This window comes from Camelus ferus, chromosome 15, assembly GCF_009834535.1.
Source record: "Camelus ferus isolate YT-003-E chromosome 15, BCGSAC_Cfer_1.0, whole genome shotgun sequence".
Classification (NCBI taxonomy): domain Eukaryota; kingdom Metazoa; phylum Chordata; class Mammalia; order Artiodactyla; family Camelidae; genus Camelus; species Camelus ferus.
In genome coordinates, this window is record NC_045710.1 from 27,630,223 (window position 1) to 27,655,338 (window position 25,116).

The following is a 25,116-nucleotide window of genomic DNA, read 5'->3' on the forward strand; positions in this document are numbered from 1 at the left end:
TACCTGCCTTGTGTTAAGGTCACATGTGAACATGCCTGTTTCCACCAGACTGTATAACTGAGTACAGGGGTGCAGGGACGTTGTCTTAGACTAACTTTCATAACAAGGACAGGACTGTAGCATGTGTTCAACACCCCTGTGGGAATGCATTCTCAAAAAGAGGAGCCTGGACAGCAAAGCCCCTACGGAGATTCATCCTTCATGTCCTGGTATCACTCTTCTGTTCTCTTCAAATGCCCTAAAGTTATGACAAGTTTCTGCCACAGGACCTTCCAGTTACTGTTCAAATAACTGTTGGGCAATCACTGCAGGCTGCCATGCTGTTTTATGATGTTCTTCATAATGTTGAAAATGCCTATTTAGCTGTCATTGTCTATTGGTCTCTGCTCCCTCTACCATCTCCTTGAACGTACATTAAATCACACCCCATAAACTTATATTTTAATATCGAGATGAAAACTCCTTCTTAGCTTCTGTGAAACAGCTCCAACATGATTATTTGCTGACCCCCTTCATTAGTCATGATGGGTCAAAACTGATCCTCCTATATCAGATAAGAAGAGCCCCAGAACCATTTATTCTTAAAGCAAGTTTTGCTTATAATACTGAACTGAAGGCAGAGGGGACATCCTAAAAGGGAAATAGTAACACCTTTTCTACAAATGAGTCAGTTTTTACATGCACGCTGCCTAAACACAATTTAGTTTAATAGAGAAAACCTCGGTTGCACCGAGAGACAGCACATAATTGTAAACATAAACATTATCAGGAAGAATAGATACATACAATTATTAAAATAAATTATTTTTCCAAAGCCTGTCTTCATCATCAATAGCACAATTGACTGTTCTATGTATCATACCTCATATGAAATCATAAAACATCCTAAGAAAGCAAATATTAGAACACTGTGTAAGATTTAAAAGCCTCAAATATCAAACCCACAAATTATTAAAAGTGGTGGTTTTAATTCTACTGCCACTTCAACAACTAGAGGGATATGTCCCCTGTCTTACTGGCAAATGGGGAGAAGGTAAGATGTCCACCATGTATTACCTACTCCCACCAAGAGGAGAGCATGTCAGAATCTCAGAAACAATGGGGCAGAGGCAACTAGTTTCAAATAGCATTTACATGCATATGCAGTTAGGAGCTGGGAATCACTGAAACTAGGAAAGAGTGATCCAGAAGTAACAGCACTTTGCAACAAAGGGCCTGACAACACAATTTTAAAACAGAATTGGATAACAAGATAGAAAGTACTTTAGATTTTCAATAATACTGAACACAAGGTTTTCTAAATCAATTACAAAGGTATCTCTAATTACTTTTTGTATTATTAAAGAAACAACAAAGACATCTTGAAATTACTTTTTGTATATTAAAAAAAAAAAAGAGAAATGCTCCCATACTAAGGTTGCCATTTTCAAAAAATACTTTTGGGGGGGGACGTTAGTAAATTAAATCATGTGGCTTCAGAGGCAGCTGTAAAGGTAATTTTATGTGGTCACACAACTAACTGTAGGCAAACAAAGTACAAATCCCAGTCCTGGGTGTTTTGTACAGTGCATCGTGTTTTCTTTCAAGAATTTCCTCCTTTTAAGAGCATTTCCACGCAGCACTAGCACCAAACTTTTCCAAGAACTTAATACACAGTATACGGTCCACACAAAATTTCAAAGGAAGGTTCATAAGGGACTTCCAGTGTAAAGGCCACACAGGCGTGCTGAGATGGTTTCTGAACTGGAGCAGTGTTTGAGAAAGACCACCGGGCTGGAGGTCGAGAGAGCTCGGGCTTGCTGTTAACTAGGTGTATGACTCTGTCCTACAGGCAAATCGATTTGTCTCTGCATTTCTTTTTCGTTTTCTAGTAAATGTTGGTAGTGCCTGTCCTTACTTACCTTACTTAGCTCTTCAGATGAAGAGATGAATTTATCTGAATTAAAGTATGAAATATATTATTATTATCGTTACTAATGCAGACAAAAATTGGGAAAAGCTTCTTAACGGTAGTTATCTTAAGTTACTACATGACCTAACATCACTGAGGTCGTTTCGGACTTTAACTCCTCTGGATAAATCTTTTATTCACAGAAAATTGTCTTTGTAAGCCTGATGGTATGAAATTAAGCATTTTAAGTCATAGGAATTAATGCTTCCAAAAAGAAAAAAGTTAAGGCACTATTATTCCAGAGATTCCTGTTGGAAAAGTTAATCATCGGTGAGTTGACAGTACTGGATCCCAAGTGAACTGAATGGTTTGTCTCAGTGGGCCCACAACATGCTTGCTCATAAGAATTACATGAAGAGCTTTTTTAAAAGGTAGATTACTTTTAAAGGAAGACCTAAAGAACCAGGATCTGTGGAAAAGTGGGACCTGAAAACCCATTTTTAAAGGCTCTCAGGTTACTCAGATGCCAATCCAGTTTGCAGACCTCCACCTCTGCGAGCTACTCAGTGTGGGCCATGGACCGTCAGCCTCTATCTAACCCAGAAGTAAAGAACCTAAGGTCTCATCCCAGATATACTGAATCAAAAACTGCATTTGAGCAAGCTCTCTAAGCAAGGTCTACACACATCTAAGTTTAGGAAGCACTGCCTTGATTACTTCTTTCCTGACTGTTCTAGGAATTTTATTCCTCTTCCCAAACAATAACAACATAAATACCTGCCCCTGGTCACCACCACAGAGTCCCCAGGAATAAGAAAAATGAAATTCTTACTGCCTTCATTAAACTCTACCTTTCAAGGGGTCTAATAAGAAAAATTATCTGGAAGAAAATGAAGCAAAAATAATGGTAACTCAATTATAACTTGAAATTTTATTTTTCATTGCTAAACTATACACTGTGTATGGTATACACTTACAGTTTATCTCTGAGCGTGTTTTTTCTTCTCTCACGTTTCTACTTGTTGAGTGAATTCTATGTGGTACAGCAACAAGAGGCTGGGAAAGAACAAAGCCAATGACAAGTTACAGTGTGGTTCACAGAATTACCTCAAATTAAAGAAATACTTCATTTTATATAAAAATGGGAACAAATTGAGTGTACTTCAATTTAAAAAACCTTTTGAACCACCTCAAAAATCTTTAGTTATTAAATATGATGAAGAATAGATTAAAAAAAGAGTATCACCATAAAAAATAAATAAAAATGGGGAGAAAATACAACTTTGTTAATCTTAAAAAAAAAAAAAAGGCAATCACAAACTGAAAGCTTCTCATTTCTTAAATTGGGAGCTTCTTAAGATTAGGGATATATTTTATTCACAGCAGGTTCCCAACACATGTTTTCTGAGTTAAATAAATATTCAAAGCTGAATATTTTAACAATTCAATAGCCGTTGAAAAGCTGCAGTTAGCTTTCCCTGTTGCAGAGAAAACAGTAATTAAAAAAAAAATCTGCCTCAATTTCTTATATCAAGAAGGATGAGATAAATGAAATAATCCTGAAGACATTAATGATTTATGATCCTTTTACTTATAAGTAAACACAAACTGCCCCCTCTTTTAATGTTTTTCCTTGTAGAAGCAGCTCTCTATTTTCTTTCCTCTTACTTTCTTAAAATCTCTCTACATGTATTGTCACTTTCAGGGAGAAATATCCTGGCGGGTAGGTGAAGTGGGGACGAGTTCTTACTATTAATTCATGGACAGTCCTTGAAACTTATGGAGTAAAAGAGGCCTTATTTGGAAAGCTTCTGCAGCTCTATCCCATACACTCCAAGGACTCACCTTAGAGAGCCAGCATCTACTTCGTGTACCAAATAGGCTTTTTTTCCTGTGTGTGAAACACTACCTTTGAAGTTACTACCTTTGAAGGTGATACACTCCTACACATCTCTGAGGAAAATGTAATTCATAAACATCTGAGCTCAAATTCTTAAGATTCTACAAGGCAAATCAAGAACAGGACCCAGTGATTCTCAGTGTAGGCACCTCTCAGGAAATTAAGATACATGAGTCTAAAAAACCCAAACATTAAAATACCAATGGCAGTAAAACAGTAGCAAAAATAATTTAAAAACTTTAAGTATTTAAATTTTACATGTACACAGTGATTTGTAGTTTACAAAGTATTTTCACATACCTAAGCTTATTTTGTCCTCAAAATAAACTTGTGAAACAAGTATTAATCTTCACTTTATAGAGGACATTCAGCTAGTTAGCTACAGAACTGGAAAAAACCTTGGATTTTTTTATCACAGTATTTGGAGCAAAAACAAACAAGCAAAAATAGGTATCAGGTTAGTCACAGAGTCGGCTGTCATCAGTGAACATGGATGAAACCTACGATTGCCTATAAGAACAATTTTACTTTTCTGGCTTAAATGGCATAATTATAAAATTATTAAATCTTATAATGCTGTACATGGTAAATGAGTTAACATATAGCGGAAAACACTATCAAGTAAAAATCAGAATCACAATACTTCAAGGTGTACAACTTCTCAAGTACATGGGACCCCGACATGACAAGTCAATTTTCTTCCACTGGGTATAAAGTATAATAAATTTTAAAAACTAAAGACTAAAGTAGAACTAGTACACATGCTAAATATTTTCAAGAGAATTCAGCTTCCGCACAGTATGTACAGTATCACAGCAAGTGCTGAAATCCTAGACACTTTCAAATTTTGAGTGACAACACACAGCACTTGGCAATTACAATTACAGATCATTTGTAAATAATAAGACAGTTAATATATATACTATATATTATTATAGTATGTATAACATATACACAGTGTAGTATTATATATGTATAAATTATTATAAATTTCTCTGGAAAAACTATGATCTTAAACTTGGTGAGAAGAAAAGTTATTCCCCAATCTACAACCAACAACATAATCTTGAGAAGGATACCTTTCTTTCTCTGCTACGTGAGAAAGCTTCAGAAGAATCTTTATTCCACAAGTTGCTTCTATAATTGGTTCAAATTTCAGTCACCAGTATATTAATTGTATAATAGTATATAATATTAATTGTTATTCAGTATATTAATTATAACTGTATAAAATAAAAACTTCACTGCTAGCTCTTCAGTCCACAAATCACTATGTGAAAAACAGATGCAAATCTTGATAATGACTAACCACATCACTTCTTTAAAAGTCTGTCTGTGACTGGCCACCGAGTATCTGTTACTCAGTTCATGCACAGACAGTAAAGTGCACAGTTGTGTTGCCTCCTTGTCTCCCAGTAATAATATACTTATGTAACATTAAAAAAAAAAAAAGATAACTGAAAGAAGGAATTAGCCAACAAAGATAAAACTGCTGCAAAGAAACAAAGTGATAACACTGGATAATGTTGGAAATGAAGTTTGAATCAAACATAAATGAAATTATAGAAGAAAATAGCTGACTGTGAGAATGCTGACACTGCCACTGTTCAAGAAACTGTAGACATACAGCCAGGGTAACTTAGTGAACGTGAACTTGACAGATGAGAAGAAAGAAGTTCTGATAAAAAGGACGATGATGTCCCAGAAGAAGAGGAGCCAACAAAAAACTTCACATCACAGGGATACTGAAATTATTTCATGCAATGAAAGTTCAAAGGATAAAATGTTGGAAGCTGATTTGAACTTAGAAAGGAATATGACATTCACCAAGGCATAAAAAAAAATACTTGCTCTGTGTCAAAAAGTTATACAACAAGAAGGCAAGCATTGCACAATCTACTCAATAAGCAGACTACTTGAGAAGTAAACAATCCACATAAGTTTGTTTTTTTTTTTTTTTACAAAGAAAAGAAACAAGTTAATTCTCACAGGTTCTAGTATTTCAACTTGCAATGTAATAAATATTAGCATTGTTATTTTTTCACTTCTCTATACATTTTTTTCTTTTTTCTTTTCCTATACATTTAAAACTGACCATGAGAGTTTTAAATCTTCTGACAAATTTTTTAAGGTCACAAAACAATTATAATTTTCCTTATTGACTATTGATTGCTTTGCAGGATTTCAGCTCACATGATCATTTTTACAGTCTCATACTACCATGCAAATCAAGGAATGCCTGTACATTAAATTATAGTAGAAGAATTTATAAAGCAAAACAACAAAAACCAATTCCTCCCTAGTATAAAGTCAATAAAACTTCTTATTTCTTAAGTTTTTGTTTCCAAATGCCTTTCCAGACCTTTAAACAAAAGGACAGTAGCTTGTTTTCAGTTGCATAAAGATGACAAGTTAGAACAATGGTGAACTGATAGAAAGGTTCTCTGATTTAAGACAATCTGTGGCATCTTTACACCACTGAGAGCTATTGTTCCTTCAGTATCATCAATGAAATTTACACCATTTTAAGTACCTTCCATAAAGCCGGTCAAGTTCAAGGCTATCCAGCTCAGTTACAGACCCAATAACAGAATTCTGACATGTCACATATACTGAGTTTATCTCAGGTGCCATGATCATTGGCTAAGTTAGGAATGTTAAACACGCCAACCAAAGTTAAACTTTCATTAACACCCATGCTCCCATCATACCAGGGTTACTTAATTCTCTTAACTTACACTGGTTCATTTTTAAACATTTCCATAGTGGACAATCAGGGTTTTAGTTACCAACAAAGTTAACCCTATACTTTTCACTAACCGCTAATTAACTCATAAAGTATTGAAAAAGGGTTCTTTTTGAGAAGAAAATGGAATAGAAATTTTGAGTATATTTTAACATCTTGTGTAAGTGCTTCCCATTTGCATTCTCTTTTATAGAGGATGATTTATTTGGCAACTTCATCTAATATTTAGCACACTAATTTCAACAAGTAGATTAGACGATTCTGCCTTTGCCATTTTCAGAAAACAGTCTCTATAAGTAGTGAACAGGAAAAATCCAGCACAGGACTTCCCAAGGACAGGCAAAGTCAAAGAGTTAATTCTTCCCCCAAGATTTTTTTTGTTTAAACTAGACCCAGAACTTAAAAAAAATGGATCTTGAGATGCACATACATATATTCATACATGTTATATACACTAGTTGGTAAAAAAACAATTCCTACCTCAGGATCATCATCATCAAAATCATGGTAAGTAGAATGATCTGGATTATTCACTTTATCCAACAGTTCAATTGCCAAAGACCGTGTCAAAGGCTGTGTGACAAACGGGTGCTACAAAAATAAAATAATAAAGTACAGAACACTTATTAGAAGTCTGATTGAGTGACATTTTATCTTTTTGAAAAAAGACGTATTTCAGGGCAAAAATAATACCTGGAGTAATTTTTCAGCATTAGGTCTTTTTTTTGGATTTTTGGTAAGTGCCATTTTCACAAAATGATGAAAACTATTTGACCTGAGAAATGTTGAAAATAAAGATTTTTAGATTTCAGTTCTTTTTTTGCTCAGGACTATAAAAGTAAATAACATGAAAATACTTACCACTTCATTTTATCCTTTAGTTTAGGAGGCTGAAAATTGCTTTTTGTCATTAGAAATAATGCTCTGAAAAATCAACATTTAACAGCATTTTAATGTTGGTGTATTTTAATATATAATATTAATTCTACTACTACTATTCCCAAATAAGGTAAGTATTATTTGTTCATGATATAATAAGTAATACCAGGATGGGGAGGGGGCCTTAATTTAAGCATAGGATTCTTCAATTGTGACACACTGACCTCATTGGGTGCAAGTCAAACATAGGAGGCTGAAGCTCAGCAAGTTCTATGGCAGTGATTCCCACGGCCCAGAGATCACAGAGCTGATTGTACCCCCCTTTCCTCTCAACGGCTGCAACTTCTGGAGCCATCCTGAAGGAAATATTCCAGAAAAGAAAAACCTTCTGTTTACTGTATTTTCCTTCATATTCCCATCAGAGGAACATGGAACCATTACTATCTAAACTGAGGCCCATGCAGGCCTTGACATCTGAATAATACGTGGTACTTAAATAAGTACGTGGTACTTAAAAGGCCCATCTTTCCCAAGATCTTAACATGTTATAAGACCTTCCATCTCAAGCCCTTCTAGTTACTTCTTTATTATTTTGTTAAACTATTCACTATAAAGATTTATACAAATTTACAACTGTAACAGAGTAACATGTACCAAACTTGTCCACACCCCAATTTCTCTTCCTCTGTAGATGAAAAATTCTATAGAGAAATGACATGCTGTAATAAATAATTATAATTTTTAGCTCTATCTCCTTATATCAATAAACTGCAACCTGGCCTCTGACTGTTTTCACGTGACCAAAACTATTTATTGGGGCACCAATAATCTTCACTTAGCACTTAACTTATATTTACTATAAACTTAATTGGGTGGTGGAAAATTTTTAAAATGAGTGTCTTCTTTTAAAAAAATGTTCATTCAGAGGAAAGTTACCTAAATTCACTATTTATTTTGTTTAACTTTGCTGTAGGTTTATTCTAATTACACCTCTATAAATTTGTATTTGATTGATTAAATAATTATATTAATTTTCAAATATAAAAAATTTTAAATCCTTAGTAGTAGCTTTGAAAATAACTGAGATAAACATTTCAACTCTTACATAGCAAAACTGATTTAAACAGGCAGCCTTACAAGTATGTCTTCCTGGTATGATTTCAGGAAAGTCAAGTAAATCAATAAAGTTAACACACAAACAAACAAAAAAACCCTCTCTAACTTTGAGAATGTTTGGTCTTAAAATGTTTTAAATCTTAAGAGTAGCTCTTATGAATATTCAAATTATCATAAGAAAAGTGAATTTTAAAGTAAGTCATTTGTAACTTAATTGATGGCTCGATTCTAGCCAGCTGGTGGAAATGCCTCGGCAGAGTATGAAAGCGCACACAGGTGACAGGCTCTTTACTAGCTCCCCAAGTTAGCTGATGTTCTCCCTTCTTCCATAAAAATAGGAGGGAAAGAGTCCACCTCGTGCATTTCTACTCCTGCCAGTTTAGATGTATGCTTACCACAGTCAACTGAGTCATCTCTGAACCTGTTTGTTACATTTGTTATTGTAACTACATAATTTAATTAAATATCATAAAAACTGAATTATGAAAGTGAAAAGAGTAAGTTGTTACGAAAATTAAAGTGTATGCTTTAGAAAAACTTGTTGAAGACAAGTTTCTGAAGACAAAACCAAAAAAAAAATCTGGAAACCCAGGTTAAGAACGTGACAGCTGAAAGAGACTGAGAAGGCTACAGACTGCATAATTCCATTTGTATGACATTATAACACTGGGGGAAAGGGCAACACTAGAGATAGAATGCAGATCAGGTGTTGCCAGAGGCTAGAAAAATTTACTAAAAGGGGACAAAAGGAAACCTTCTTGGGTATGGAAACCTATTTTGTACATTAATTGCAGTGGTATTTTTCACTACCACAAGTCACTCAACATTCATACACAGTATACCTAATGAGGCTGAATTTATACCTCAATAAACCTGACCGGAAAAAAATCACATGCTTTGTATTGTCTAAGTTATCCATGCACTTCAGAGAAACACAAGCCAGGAAATGTAGCTGATTCACGTGCGCATGGCTTATGTTAATAAGATAGAAAACTCTATCTAGTGATCCAAAGAAAAGGCCTTGGTCCTAGATCAAAAGACTGGCAAAAAAAAAAAAAAAAAAAAGTACACTCACATGCCTTAAATTGAAATAAAATGTTTCAGGTACAGGTGTAGTACATTAATTTCGAGATTTTTTTTTTTTCCAATTCAACAGACTTTTTTGATTAACTGATTAACTGTGCTGACCTTAGTCAAATGAATGAGAGATTCCATTCGATTTTATATCCTGAGAGTTTAGGTGGGAAAGACATGACCCTAGAAAGAGCTGAAGAGGGGGAGTATTCCAAAATGTTTCTCTGCCTGATTCACAATTTCACATACTCCCAAGATATTACCTACTCCATCATTAAAAAAATGACATTAGTTTTTAATCTCTGAAGCCACAGCTGGAGATCAGTTATCAACAAACATTTACTAAGTATGTACAGAGAACCATGCTGGGCCCTGGAGACTCAATGAGAGCTCCTCCAGATGTTTAAAATCAAACTGAGGAGACAGAGTACCTAAAAATAGTAATATACAGCTCTTTAAACTCTTAATCCTCTCAAAAATCAACCCTAAACAATAAGAAGAACAAACAAACAAACAAAAAAATATAAACATACTATCTTTGAAAAATCCAGAAGACATATTTGGACTGAAAATGACAGCAAATGATGTGGCAAAGAGGAGGAAGGACAAACGTAACTGTGTGCAGAGGAGAACAACCAGCAAGCTAAGAACCCCAGAAATGAGTAAAATTTAATGTATGTCAGTTACTACTTTATTGATGACTAGATTCCAACTAGCTGGTTCTTAACCCCTAAGAATCTCAGAAAGGTTTACAAATTAGGGTTACAAACTTACAAAAGCAGAGTTAACACTGGGGCTAAAAACAGGTGTATTTGAAAATGTCAAGTCTAAATAATGAACACTTAGTCCTCCAGATTCCTTTTCTCGTCCATTAAGGTCCAGCAACTACTCCTTTGCCGTTCCTACTGCATAAAGACCAAGGAAAATTGAATGAGAGGCTTCAGACTGAGAGACATCAGGAATAAGGGAGAGTGGGGGTTGGAAGCAGCAGAAGTCTGTGTACAGAACAATGAGTTCCTTGGCTTCCTTCACTTGCTCAGTTCTGGAACACTAAAAACCAGGTTTATATGCTAACTCCCACAAACACAGAGGTATGACAGATTTAAGTGCCTTGCTCTTCAATGTAAACCAGAAGACAAGGATTAATAGACATCTGAAGGAAGCCTCCATCATGAAAGCATGAGTCTCAAAAGCCAAGGAAATCTTAAAGTACAACAAAAATGATTTTTAAAAAGTGAGAAACTGGTAGTAAAAAAAAAAGTGAGAGGAAGTTTAAGAAAATTAATAGATTCATTCAAGTGGTCCAAGATATAACATTATTATTATAATGAGTTCCAGAAAGAAAGTAGGAAAAAGTATGGCAAAGAAACTATCAAGAAATAATACAAGAATATATCCAAGAACTGAAAGACATGAATCTTGATTGAAAAGCACAAATACCAAGTACAATGAATAAAGGTAGAAAGAACAAACAAAAACATTATGAGGTATATCACTATGGAATACCAAACCACGAAGACTCTAGCAGGGAGGGGTTACGCTCAAATATCATCTATCATAATGGCATCACACTTCCCATCAGCATCAGAGAAAAGACGACACTAGAGAAATGCTTCACAACTCCAACCTAGAATTCTATATTCACCCAAATTATCAATCAAGTGTGAGGCTAGACACGCAGAGCCTCAAAATTTTTCTCCTCAAATTTCTCAGGAAGTTACCAAAACATGTGAGAGGGAGACATTAATGAAAGAGGAAGACCTGGATTCCAGAAAATGAATTTCCAAGCTGAATATGAAAAATTCCCAGGGTGAAGCTATACAAAACACCTAGAAAATAAACAATTCAGATTGGAATAGTAGGGAAAGAACTTAGTAAGAAAAAAAATTTAAAACAAAGCAAAAACAAACAAAAATCGGGACTGACAGATAATTTGATAGGCTTTATGGTGTGGAAAACTGTATAGAGGCATCTCACAGACTGCAGAATGTGTGAAGGTATGGAAGTCTTGGCCAGGGACCAAAAATAAAAGCTAAGGAGATGAAAAATGAAGAAATTATTAAATATAGAAAAAATTTCAAGATAGTAAGTGTAATAATAGTATAATAACTGACTCGGCAAGTACGCTGAAAGGATGAGAAGACTGGATGATGAATGAAGAGAGCTAAAACCTCCACCTATCATAGCACAAAGCCTATAAATAATAGTAGACCATGCTACAGGTGGCAGCAGGCACAACTAGAAGAATTTCTATGTCATAAAATTTTATACGAAATTTTTCTCTTTAGCACTATTTGACTTTTAAAATATGGATCTATTTGATAAAAAGACAAATCAATATTAAAAATGGTATACATCATATCCTAAGCAAGAAAATAAGTCATCCAGGTTAGTGTTACCTGACTGCTGAGGAGGCAGACCAGGGCAACAGGAGAGAAAGGGGAGCTCTTGGGCTGAAGGAATGTAAGATCTCCAGAGTGCTGTTACTTCAAAGTAATGGTGTGCACAAAAGAGCTCTAGACCTGTCCACCACTATATTCACAATGACTAATAGCATACCTGGCACACAGTAAGTGGTCAAAAGCATTTACTGAATAAATAAATGAATGAATAAGATAGCTTTTATAGACTGGGCAAAGAACACCAAGCAGACAAACACAGCTAGAGAGGAAGGTCTGTGGAGGCAACCGGTAGGACTTAAGGTTAACGAAGCAGATCAGATACTGGAAGCCTCCAAATGCCAAGAAATATGTATTTGATCTTGTGTGCAACCAAGATATGTCAAAAATGTTCAATATTGTAAATAATAAAATGCTGAAAAATTTGTCAGAATATGGACTTATCTGTGAAAATACATGTGATATGTGTAGGATCAAGAGTTGGGTTTTTCTAGCAAAACTGGAACTATATCAAGGTTTCCAAAAGCTGTATCAATCTTTAAAGCTTTTTCCACTGCATGAAAATTAGCATGGTAGAATATTCTATGGCTGTGTGTTCCATCCACAAATTTACATGCCTAAATTAGTTAACCTGTTAATGATCTCCTTAATCTGTTTTCAGTCCCAATAATTTTGACCAGTCTATTTTTTTAATAAACACTGTATACAATGATAGAAAAACAAAAAGTTAAATTATTGATTAAAATACAATTACCAATATGGTGTACCAATGAAAGACTTCCGCTTGGCAATTGTAGCTGTTATCTGAGCAGATACTCCAAAATCAGCTATTAAAAAAAAAAAGAAACATTTAGAAAACAAAAAAAGTAAAATTAAAGTAACATGAGAAGAAATTTTCAATAATTATTTTCATTAAACTAATTTCACAGAAATAAGGCACATAATATTGACAAAAAATATTGAACTGCTGATGGAAATTGTTCACTAAGCCATCAATAGTTAGACAACTGCTTTTCCAGTACTTAGAGGTGGCTTAGGCAAATTTTATCATACTTTTAAATCTGATTAGTTCTATTATAGGCTATACTTCAAAACAGTTTTATTCATGTTTTTATAAGAGAAATATTTTTTTGAATATTGGTCTTATAGTAATATACACTTCAAAATAACTTTCATGTTTACTATTAACATTTATTAACATATAATAACATAAATGTTATTAACATTTATATCTAACAGACATCACAGACCTGACTTTTTATAAAGTTACTATATTATACATGTTTTCTGGTCAGACTTTCAAATTAAGTTATTAAGTTTTGAACTCTGTTTTAATCATAACTTGACAACCAAAAGTTAACAAAATAAAAGTTACAGTTTCAAATAAAGCACTGTTCAGCATCTATAGTACATTCTTATGTAAGTAATACTGTGTTTTATTTTGAAAGCTTATGTTAAGTAGGTAGGATTTGGGCATTACTGATTTTTTTGGCTTTTGTTTATTCTCCTTGTTTTTTGGTTCCAAGATAATTCTGTACAGATTTCTTATTAGAAATCCCATTCCTGGAGTTAAGGTGAAAGAATTTCCAAGGAATAGTATTTCATTATATCTTTACAACAAATTTGTCATATGTGAAGGACAAACTTTATTCCCATTTAAGAGGGAACAGAGGGGAGGGTATAATTCAGTGGTAAGGTGTGTGCTTGGCAGGCAGGAGATCCTGGGTTCAATCCCCAGTACCTTCATTAAAATAAATAAATATATAAATAACCTAATTACCACCCCTCCCCCAAATAAAGTTAAATTTTTTTTTAACAAAAAGAGAAGAGGAAACAAATACAGAAAGATTACATATGTCTTGCAATGAGATTTCCACCTAAAAATACATAGACGCTACTGAGGGAGGGGAAATCTAGTCCTAAAGAGGAAAATATAAACTTACTATGTTTTGGAATAAATTTGTACAAGTGACAAAATTCAAATTTACTCACCCAATTTCACATGACCATTATCCGTTAGAAGTATGTTAGCTCCCTTCAAAGTGAGAACATTTTAGTTAAAGGAGGAAACATTTTATCAGACAGCATATATAACAGAATAAATATATGTCTTTAAAATAATCACGTGACAGCCTTAGATCTAGAAATACTTAAAATTTAAAGCATGCACAATTAAAATGTTAATTCATTACTATATTCAAAGGAAAATTTACTGTCCATTTTTTAGGCAATTTAACTATCCTTATAAAATGTTCTGCCTTGTAAAAAGCTATTAACAATATGAATATTATTATGAAAGTGACATATTTTCACCTAAATGTTTTTTTCTTTCTGATCACTGTCACTACAATGGAATTCCAATTCCTTGAATTACATTTTAAACTTCACTGCTATTTCCCATTCAAAAACACCGAAACACATCTCCTTTCCTAGGAAATCAGCATCACCTAAACCAGTGCTAGTGTGTAAGGCTGAACCTTGCTGCTTAGTCCATGGGGTAGTCCATTCTAATGTGTCTGCCCAGAGTTTAGGCCCATTCAGTACATAAACAACTTGCCACAGGCCCAGAGAATTGAAATGTCACTGTGAACCTTGTAGCATTTTGGCCACTTTGCTTCTTGACCTAAGCTCAAGAAAGATAATAACCACTTCATCTTAAAAAAAACTCAAAGCACAGGCTTTTACACCCCCCCCGCCACTCCTTTTCTGCAACTTTTAAATGAGCAAGCAAAAGTAAGCAGCCTCTGTAGTTCAGAGAGCCATCAACCATCTAACCATAAGTTCAGGGGAAAAATACTATGAAAGCACCCTTCAGCTCCCAAAAGGGGAAGAAATAACCAAAATGTGCACCCGCTGATATTACTACAACCCTAAGAGATAATGAGAGAAGTGAGAAAAAGGAGAAAGAAGAAACCAGAGTAGAGATTTCAACTTGATTTAGGTCCTAGCTATCTAGATTTCTGCCAGCATCTTCAGTTTGGTCTTTCCTCAGCTCTAAAGTAATTTTTCTAAATTACAGTTTATATCAGATCACCTGCACTTGTGGCCTTTGATGCTTACTTCCATCCATCCATCTATGCATCCACTCATCCCTCACTCCCTGAGAGATTACTAGCAACCACATGCTATTTTAAGCTCTGGGGTGACAGTAGTGAGTAAGTTCCAGTTCTCATGGAGTTTACATCCAAGTAGGAGAGAAAGAAAATCTAAACATGAATACATAACACACACACACACGAATGAATAAATGAATGAATCAACAAATGATTCAAAGCCAGGTAGAGACAAGTACTCTGAATATAAATAAACTAGGAAGGGAAGACCTCTCTAAGGCAGTAGCAGCTGAGCAGAGATCTAGATGAAGAGAGGGTGCAGAGGTGTGCCAAAATCCAGAAGAACATTCCAGAAAGTGGGGACAGCAAATATGAAGTCCTAGGACCAGAAGGAACCTGACATATTCCAGAAATAGCAAGTTTAGCGTGGTTGAAACAGAATGAGCAAAACGAAGAGGAATGTGAGATGAGGTCAGAGAGGAGAGCAGGAGCCAGATCATGCATAACCTTATAGGCCATGGTAAAACATCTGGATTTTATACTGAGTGTGAGGGGAAGCCAATGGTGGCTTACAAGCAGGAGAGAGACAAGATCTGACTTAAGAAGATTGCTTCGGTTGTGAGGTAGAAAAGTGCCTGCAGAACCACTCAAGAATGGGAGCAGGGAGAACAGTTAGAAGGCCATTCCCTAAGCGCAGGTGAGATACAACACAGTGGTGACTCAGACATGGTAGCAATAGTGGCAGTGGTCAGGAGCTACCCAATTAGGCCCCAACTATGAAGTTCAGCCCACAGGTTCCTGCACAATGGAGCACCACGCCACCTGGCCAACCCCATCTCTTGCCACTCTCCTCCAGTCTCTCCTCTTCAAAAACAGTGCAGCTTTTATGCCCCCTAAAATGACCCCACATTTCCTGACCTCTGTATCTTTGCTCACATTGTTCCCTCTGTATGGAAGGCACTCCAACATCCATTTCTGACAAAAATCTATCAATCCTTCCAGATTATTTAAGTGCTAATGACACAGAATCTTTCTTGAGTTACTCATATTCTTCTGATCTCTCCTACCTTTGAATCCAATGCTCTTTGCTTACATCTTTTAAGTGGCTTATGAATAATACTTAAAGCAGAGAATTTCAGCTGGTGATCTGAGAGCCCACTGAAATTTCATGTGAAATTTGAAGGCATGTGCACAAGGACATTTTCTGAGCAGAGTCCACAGCTTTCATCAGAGACTCAAAGAGCATAGTGGTTCCCCAACCCAAGCCCTCCCCCAAACAAAAAAAGGGTTAGAATCTTTTCGCTAGAGAAAACTGCAGAAAACAAAAGGGGGAAAGAAGAAGTACAAGGAAAGATGAATGAGGAGGAAGAACGGAAAAGAAAAATGAACAGAGAAAATATCTAAGGTGGGGAGGTGACAGTATCTTTGGAAATAATATCAGAGTCCTGCCACAGCAATGGTTTAGCACAGTATGCCCAGTGCACCTGCTCTCCTCTGCCTATTAAAGACGAGCAGAAAATGTCAAAGTTTAATTTATCCATTTTGACACATTATTAATGACAGTTTCTTAAGATTGCCAAAGTTTACTATAACATTCAAAGCATGAAATTTCCTAAAGACTGTAACTTGATGGAAGCTATGGACTTTATTTGTGTTTTATAAATAAATAAATAAATAAATAAATAAATAAATAAATAAATAAATAAATAAATAAATAAATAAAAAAATTAAAATATGATTAAAGCATGAATTCACAATTGTGCATTTTAAAAGGATGAATTTTATGGTATGTGAACTGTATCTCAAAAGAGGTACTATAAAAAATAAAACCCTTCAAATTATCACTCAATTTTATTATCATAACACATGTAGACAGTTAAGTTCATCAAACAGAATAATCAAGACAATTATGCTCAACAGTTTGATTAGGATATTTAAAAATTAAGAGAGGGCCATGAGATTAAACATATGATGTATATACCTTTATATCTCTGTGCATTTTTCCTTTACTGTGAAGATAGTATAATCCCTGGAATTAAAAAAAAAAATTAACAAGATTTTAATATAGAGCACACTTTGGAATTTAAAGGGATCAACTGAGTAGCATTCTCTCTTACTTATTTACTCATTATATAAAGTTCTAGTATTAATCAATTTATCTTACTGGAATATCCTAAAAGACAAAAGAATCAAGAAAGTGAAGGAAGCAAAGCTCAGTTTGAATGACCAGTTTTCCTAAGACAAATAATTTTCATTAAACTCTGCAAATAGTTTTAAACAATTTTTAAAAAATATATATTAAAAACAATGAGTATCAGAATGAGTTTCAAACTCATAAGAGTACTTAATTTTCAAGCCTTTCTTTGGTATTAAGAGGAATTAAAAATAAATAAATAACAAATCCATAGTGCTTGAATTTTAGTAGGTATATTATCATACTGAAGCTTTAAAGTATTTATTTGCAAATATAATTTGAGTTTATAACAAAAACAACTTTAAAATGTATTAAATTCAAGAGTTTGCCAAGTTAGAATGTTTAACCTTTACTTAACAAATAATATACAATAATCAAACATTCAGTTTAATAAAGAACATTACTTCTTAATTCGCACTGGATTTACCTGTAGTGTTTCTCTGCTAACATATGCAATCTGCAGTTCTGAAAGAGGTCCCGTTACTATAAAAGAAGAAAATTAATATTAATAAAATCAGTTAAAGCATGTATTTTCAGTAAGAGACAAAGCTGTACAAGTTTCATGAAGCAGCAGTTTAACATACTTAAACAAATCTACTAAAATATTAACCTCCATGAGAGCAGGAATTTTTAAAAATCTCATTTGTTCATTGTATACCCAGTGTTTAGAACAGTGCCAGGCATGGAAAAGGTGCTCAATAAATGTTTATAAAATGTGGGAGAGTGAACTGTCATCATAAGACTCTTTCAAAAATAAAATGACTTAATATGGGAAAAAAAACTGAATGAATGAATGAATGAAACACTGAAATAGTCACTGAACTTAATTGCATTTTCACTTTTACACCTGATCATATTACCTCTTAAATGTTAAAAGAAAGCAAGCATGGCCAAAAGTTTAGCTAGTTTTCGTTAAAGCTTTTTGTAAAAAATTGACACGCAACATGTATTATGGTTAAGTTAAAAATCAGTAATTTTTCTCTAAAATTATTAACTTTGTAAGTATAAAATTAATGCATGATCACTATAAAACATTCCAATCAATAGAGACAGGTTTCTTCCTTATCCAAACTAGTATTACTCAATAATAAACAATATCTACAGTTTGGCCTATAATCTACTACACACACATAAACATAAATGGAATCTTATCACATACAATTCTGAAACTTGCCTTTTTCATTTACTATATCAATATATATAGTTTAATCATATCATCATATTTGAATAGTATTTCCTCTGTGTGCATCTATCAACTATGAAGGACATTTAAATAGTTTTCTCTTTTTTGCTATTAAATCACTTTAAAATATAGAAGTAAGTTAGGTGGGAGGAGCTATTCTAGAAATTGAATTAAATTCTAACCATGAAATTGTGTGCTAGATAGTGAGCTCACATTTACACAAACTTTAACACTTCTGTAAAAATGTGTAGTTCACAGTACTTGTATTTTACAATTGTGGCAGAGAGAAATTTATTTCACTTAGATTCTTTAAGGGACAAGGCTAAGTTTAAATATTGGAGGATAATCCTTATAGTAACTAATTTCTGTGGCTTGTAAGCCCACTCTCATCTAGTAAGATAGGCCTTGTTGAGATCTGTTCCCACAATATGGCAAACAAGACAACCTAAAAATGTTGAAAATAACACCTAGAAATGATAGGAAAAATATTTTAAAATAATCTTTTAAATGCCTCACTAAGCTCATAAACAGTAAGAGACTTTCCCAGAAGAAGAAAAAAAAAAAGTAGGGGGGCGGAATGAAAAACAGAATGATAAACGTGTCAAATATTCTATTTGCCTCTTAGGGGAAGGCCAATTCTGGCAAGATAGGGCTTCAGTTTTATCCCCTATATGGGCACAGAAGAAAAAGCTATATGTCTGTAGAGGAAGAGTTAAAACAAACACCCACATAAAACCAGAATCCTCAAAGGCCTAGATCCTCATTAAAATTGTAGACAAGCACCGGGAGATGACTAAGGAAGGATTTGTATGTCACGGCCTGGGATCTGGACAGGGGGAAGAAGTCTCCTCATAGAATTTGTCACCACAGGCCTCTTCTTCACTCAGGTTTAGGGTTCAAATATATATCAACAACAATGAGGTCATTGGGGTCCGAGGGAAAAAACCCAACAGTTAGAAGGACGTACTCTCAAAAGCTATATGGAATTCCCACTGAAGATCTCAAAATTATGAAATAAATGAGAAAACAATTCACCATAAATAGAATGTAGGAAGTTATTAAAAAGAAGGAAAAATAGTCAATGAAAAATAGAGACCAAAAAATCTATTATGTTGAGACAATAAAATGTTCTAACGTTAGTTCTTCAAAGAAAAAGTAAATCAAAGGAGAGGAGAAGGAACTTACGAAAAAATGTAAATTTAAAATCTGCCCCACTGTCCCCAGTCCTTGTGGTTAAAATATGTCTGTGAATTCTCTGATACATCCCCCTCCAGAGGCAGAACTTAATTCCCTTCCTGAGTGTGGCTAGACAGAAATGACTTGCTTCTAAAGAACAAATTGTGGTGGAAGTGACAGAATGTAATCTCTGAGACTACTCCATAAAAGGTTTGTGGCTTTGTCCTTGCCCTTTGGGGTCATCTGCTCTGGAAGAGGCCAGGGGCCACACTGTGAAGATACTCAAGCTGTTCTATGTTGAGATGCACATGACGAGAACTGAGACCTCTGGCCAACAGCTATCAAGGAAGTGAAACATTCTGCCAAAACCATGTTAAGTGAATCATCTTGAAAGTAAATTCTTCAACCTTAGTCAAGCCTTCAGATGACAACAGCCCCAGCCAAGAGCTTGACTGCAACCTCATGACTGACCATGAGCTAGAATCACCTAGTTAGCAGACATTCGGTCCTATCCAAAATGTCCAAAAGACATCTGGTTCGTAGGACATTTGGGCCTGCCCAAAACCTCTGTTAAGACTTTTGGTTCACAACAGAAGGCCCTTGATATTTGTTCATATTTGGTCCATGCCAAAAAGTCCCTCATAGTTGGTCCTGTCCAAAACTATACGGCATGAACCAAGTATGTTCATGGATGTTTTGGAAAGGACCAAATTTCAAGGACCTTGTGGCATGGACCAAATGTCTTATGGATGTTTTGGCCTGTCCTATAAGGGAATCACCCAATTAAGCCATTTCCGAATTCTTGACCCTCAGTAACAGTGAGATAATAAATGTTTGCTTTAAGATGGCAAATTTTAAGAGCACTGTTAAACAGCAATAGATAACTAATATATTCCCCCTTTTAAGAAGATTTAAAATAAATCATATGGAATAAGCGATGGAATTAAGGACAGTAAGACAAAATATAAAATTGGCTTAATGGTACTTTAGAAATAAGTGGAAATAATTTTTAAAAAGGAGGCTTTAATCAAAAACATTTTTGTATGACAGATCAAAATATGATTTGTATACACTTGCAAAGAAACAGTCTACTTGTATAGCCATATAAGACATGTATCTCCATTTCTTCTTATGTCTCTCTCTTTCCTTCTCTCCTCTCTTTCACCATGTTGTCATTCTATGTAGAGTGTATGTCACCATGTATGTCATTGAACGTAGTAGTGTAATATCCTGGATTACCTTATTTGGTGAAAGAGAAGTTCTTATTTTCTAACAACCGCAATGCTTATGGGGTTTTTGTTTGCTTCTTTGCAGTCTACAGTAGACTGTAGCCAAAGAGGAGTATACATTGTCATGAGGAGGATATTTGGTAGAAACCTGAGTATAATCAAAGGACTGAATACACAGAAAGATAGGGCTTGGGATTTTGTATAAGCATGTAAATTCCCAGCATGCACGTTTGAGAACATACAAGGTATTAAAAAAACCATCATTTCTTCCAAGAGGCTGATCAGCATAAACAAATCAATATTAACAAATTCATATTGCTATGTTACTTTCATCAGAGGGTTGAAACGGAATAACAATTTTATATTTATACATACACACACACACACACACACATATATATATATTTGATGGAATTACTAAATAATCTAAGACTAAAAACTATGCTTAAAAAAACTATAGATGTAAAAGAAGGAATGAAAAATTACAAGAAAAGAGTAAAACAAATAAAAAATGGAGGGAGATCTGAAACAGAAGCAAACAATTTCTAGAAATGGAAAATATGGTCACCAAGAATTAAAACCTAATGGATATACGAATCACAGCCATACAGTGAACTGGAAGATGGTTCTGAGTATCTTCAGTGCTCTGAGGGATTAAAAAGTGGAAAAAATGAACCTGACTTTAAGAGACATGGAGAAGATCTAAGGTACATCTAACTGAAATTCTAGAAGGAAAGTCAGAGAAATTGAAGGAGTAAATATTTTAAGAGATAAATAATTGATAATTAGACCTGATGAAAGAACTAATTCTTGGCAGTAAGCACTTTAAGTCTTAAGCAGGAAAAGTAAAATTACACATACATTTTGATACAGAAACACTAGAAATGAAGAGAAAAATCTTACAATCAATTAGAAAAGAAAAGATAACATGCAACAGATCAATGGTTAGACTGACAGGAGGTACCGACAACTGCAGCAGCTTAGAAGACAATGGTCGAATGCTGACAGAAAATACTTGTCAACACAGAAAACGGTCTAGGCCCCTTAAACCACTTAAACTGTCATTTAAGAATAAGAGTCAAAGACAGAATTTTACCGCTAGGAGACCTAGCTGAAAGAACTGCAGAAAGAAAGTAATCAAATCAGTTAAGTGTGGAAACAATAGTAGAGAGAAATTAGTCCAAATGAAGACAAAAAAAGAGGGGAAACATCTTTTCGCATGTATGTATGTATTTTGGTGAAGGAAAATGCAGCATTTATTGTAAAGCCACCAATATAAGGAGGACGATGGCTCAAGCTCTAAAACCCCCAACTCTGCTTTCTGAATTCATAACAAGCTTCCAGAAATACTATCTATGTTCTGCAATGCAAAATGATGTCAAATGTCTCTCAATTTTCACTAAACTTCTGAAATTAAAATGTCATTAATGAAAAAATTTCTTAAATATAAAGAATAGCCACACTTACTAAAAAATATTCTCAAAAAAGATACAGCTTTTGATAAAGCAAAATGTTCTCATGTTCTGTCATCTGGCTTTCAAGGCTCTGTATCTGACCCCATTCCCCAGATATATACTCCAGACAGACCAGTGAGAGTGATCTCTCAGATGTTACACCTTCATGTCATTGTACTGCTATTTCATCTCCTAAAATGCACTTCTTCTTCTTGGTCCCCAAAGGTTACCTAACTTTTAAAGACCAACTTAAAGCCCACTTTCTTCATTAAGCCTTCTAAAACAATTTCAGAAAATCTATCATTTCCCGTATCCTATTACAACTGAATTAACTAATATAGTAATGTCTTCTTTAGCCTTAGCAAATAATTCAACTGCATATAATTTTCTTATAAAGCAAATGCTCCTTTCATCTGCATATATCTTAAATTTCTTTATGTATCCAAATAGCAATGATAAAACATACTTCCCTCAAAACAACATTAATGTTTTAATATAGTAAATGACTACATTTTAAGAAATTCTACTTAATCTTTTTAACATATAACTTTGGTCTTACCATGATAAATATCCTGTAAAGAACCACCGCCACAAAATTCCATGCATATCCAAAGTTTATCTCGCCTATAAAAAGAAAACAAGCATGCATCACATTTTCATGATGAAAATTATTTGAAGTAACAAGTGTTTTAAGGTTGTATGCCATACCTTAAAAAAACACATAAATGCAATGTGCTAAGAGAAAAGCTAATTTCTGCAAGTAAACAAATTACTTAATATAATGTGTTACTATAACTCAACCCAAGGTTTTAATCCTTAAAATACATCATTTATAGGAAATAAAGATGTCATCAGGCATATTCAATTAGAGAAAATGTCTGTTTAGTTAAAAACTACCCCTCCCTCACAGTTTACCCATTTACCCTATGACTGTATCATACAAATTTAATGCTAATTAAAAGGTTCACACCAAAAAATGATGTAGATGATTCATCACAGCAATACATCCCAAATTTATCACTTTGATAGTGCTCTCATCGACAAAACAGACAAAATGTAAACTTTACCCTCATATCTAAACTCAACAAAGATCTTTCCAAAATAACCTGTCAAAATTTACCACTCACTTGTCCTTAGTAGCATTTCTCTCTCACACTCACATAATAAGATAGCATAATTATACAGTCACAGGAGAAATAATTAGCAAATATTTAATAGCTTATTCCTTTGTTGAATCATTACTTCATCTCAAAATGTACCAGGATATGTGCTATACTTGCGGGGAGGGGGGATGATAGAATAGAAAGTCTCTGAACTCTGCAAGCTCTGTCTAATGCAGAAGAAAGATTCTGCCTTAGTAATATGACTGTCTCATTCACCACTAGTGACTCACAGTGCCTAGAAGGATATCTAGCAAATTAAATTTGTCCCATAAATGAATAAATGCATGATTGAAAGAATAAATAAATTAATTAGATCAAGGATCAGCAAACTATGGCCAGTGGGTCCTTGATTTTGTACAGCCCAAGAACTATGAACGGTAGAGGGTGTATGGGTGTGTGTGTGTGTGTGTGTGTGTGTGTGTGTGTGTGTATTTGGAGGGGAGGTAATTAGGTTTACTTACTTTATTTTTTGGAGGAAGTACTGGGGATTGAGCATGCACTCTACTACTTGAGCTATATCCTCCCCCCGCTGTTTTTATATTTTTAAATGATGCGGGGGGTGTCAAAAGAAGAATAATATTTCTTGACACAGAACAATTACATGAAATTCAAATTTTAGTGTACATATAAAGTTTGGAACACAGTATCACTTATTAATTTACATGCTATCTATAGTTATTATTGTACAAAAACAGCAGAGGTGAGTAGTTAGTTGCGACAGAGACAAACACACAATGCTCACAAAGCCTAAAATATTTACTATATGGTCCTTTACAGAAAAGGTATGCTGACCCTGGACTGGATTATGGTTTGATTAGTGCATAATCCAGGCATGTATAAAGTTTTGGGGGAACCCAGAAGTAAAAAACTAGGAAAGTCAAGGGAAAGTTTAAGGGAGGAAAAAACATTTGAGTTGGTTTTTGAGGTTAAAGTAGGAATTCACCACCAAGAGACAGGGAAAGGGACTGTGCAGAAGAATGAATATTTGAAAGGAGATGCCACATTTGAGAGATTGTGGGTGATTTAGTGTGAGTTGAACACAACACAGGCTACCTGCAGAGACAATGGAAGGAAATGAAGCCAGAAAAGGCTGAGCTCACACTGTAGAACAATGGTGGTTTGTAGACTCCTCAGTTTAGTAACCTTTAACTGGATGGTCTCTAGTTTGTCAATGTCTCTTAAAATGTGGCACCCAGAATCAAGCACTATTCTGAGTACTGCAAGAACAATGCATTAAAAAGTGGAGCTGTTATCAGCAGTGAACTACATGTGGCAGTGGTGGTGAGATTAACTAGACCTGAGAGGTGGGCTGACTTGGTTGGATGCGATGGACCATGCAGCATGTAACAAGGCAACACAAGCCCTCGGAGTGTGAAGGCCAGTGAACTTTAGAGTACAGAGTAAAAAAAAGTAACAAAAGCTGAAGATAGTGAGGCCCAGAAAAAGAAATCAGGACCTAAAGTTCACAGGTGGTCCACATCCCAATGAAACTGAGACATGACAGCTGATGGTAAAGTATGAGCTAGCTGCCCAGTGTCCTGTTTGAATAACTCTAGAATGGATGTCTGGGGCTGGCAGATGTGTGGCCTCATCCAAAATGACAGAGGCACTTATAAATGGTGACTGCTTGACAGGGAGAAATCTAGATCCTCTAGAGAA

The 25,116-nt window shown here is 34.7% G+C and overlaps 1 protein-coding gene across 3 annotated transcripts in view; it reads right to left on the reverse strand.

Annotated features, from left to right (window-relative positions):
- Positions 1–25,116, reverse strand: part of MAP4K3 (mitogen-activated protein kinase kinase kinase kinase 3) — a 155,564-nt gene that overhangs the window by 48,994 nt on the left and 81,454 nt on the right. For all 3 annotated transcript variants that reach the window (XR_004326248.1, XM_032497383.1, XM_032497384.1), the window contains exons 4-13: positions 22,854–22,918; positions 17,680–17,735; positions 17,040–17,087; positions 13,998–14,040; positions 12,760–12,832; positions 7,641–7,772; positions 7,399–7,461; positions 7,231–7,312; positions 7,018–7,128; positions 2,869–2,947 (exon numbers count right to left, since the gene is read on the reverse strand). Coding sequence is in view for 2 of the 3 variants with exons in the window: in XM_032497383.1 (XP_032353274.1) it covers positions 2,869–2,947; positions 7,018–7,128; positions 7,231–7,312; positions 7,399–7,461; positions 7,641–7,772; positions 12,760–12,832; positions 13,998–14,040; positions 17,040–17,087; positions 17,680–17,735; positions 22,854–22,918 (752 nt within the window). In the remaining variant the exon portion in view is untranslated. The remainder of the gene's footprint in view (positions 1–2,868; positions 2,948–7,017; positions 7,129–7,230; positions 7,313–7,398; positions 7,462–7,640; positions 7,773–12,759; positions 12,833–13,997; positions 14,041–17,039; positions 17,088–17,679; positions 17,736–22,853; positions 22,919–25,116) is intronic.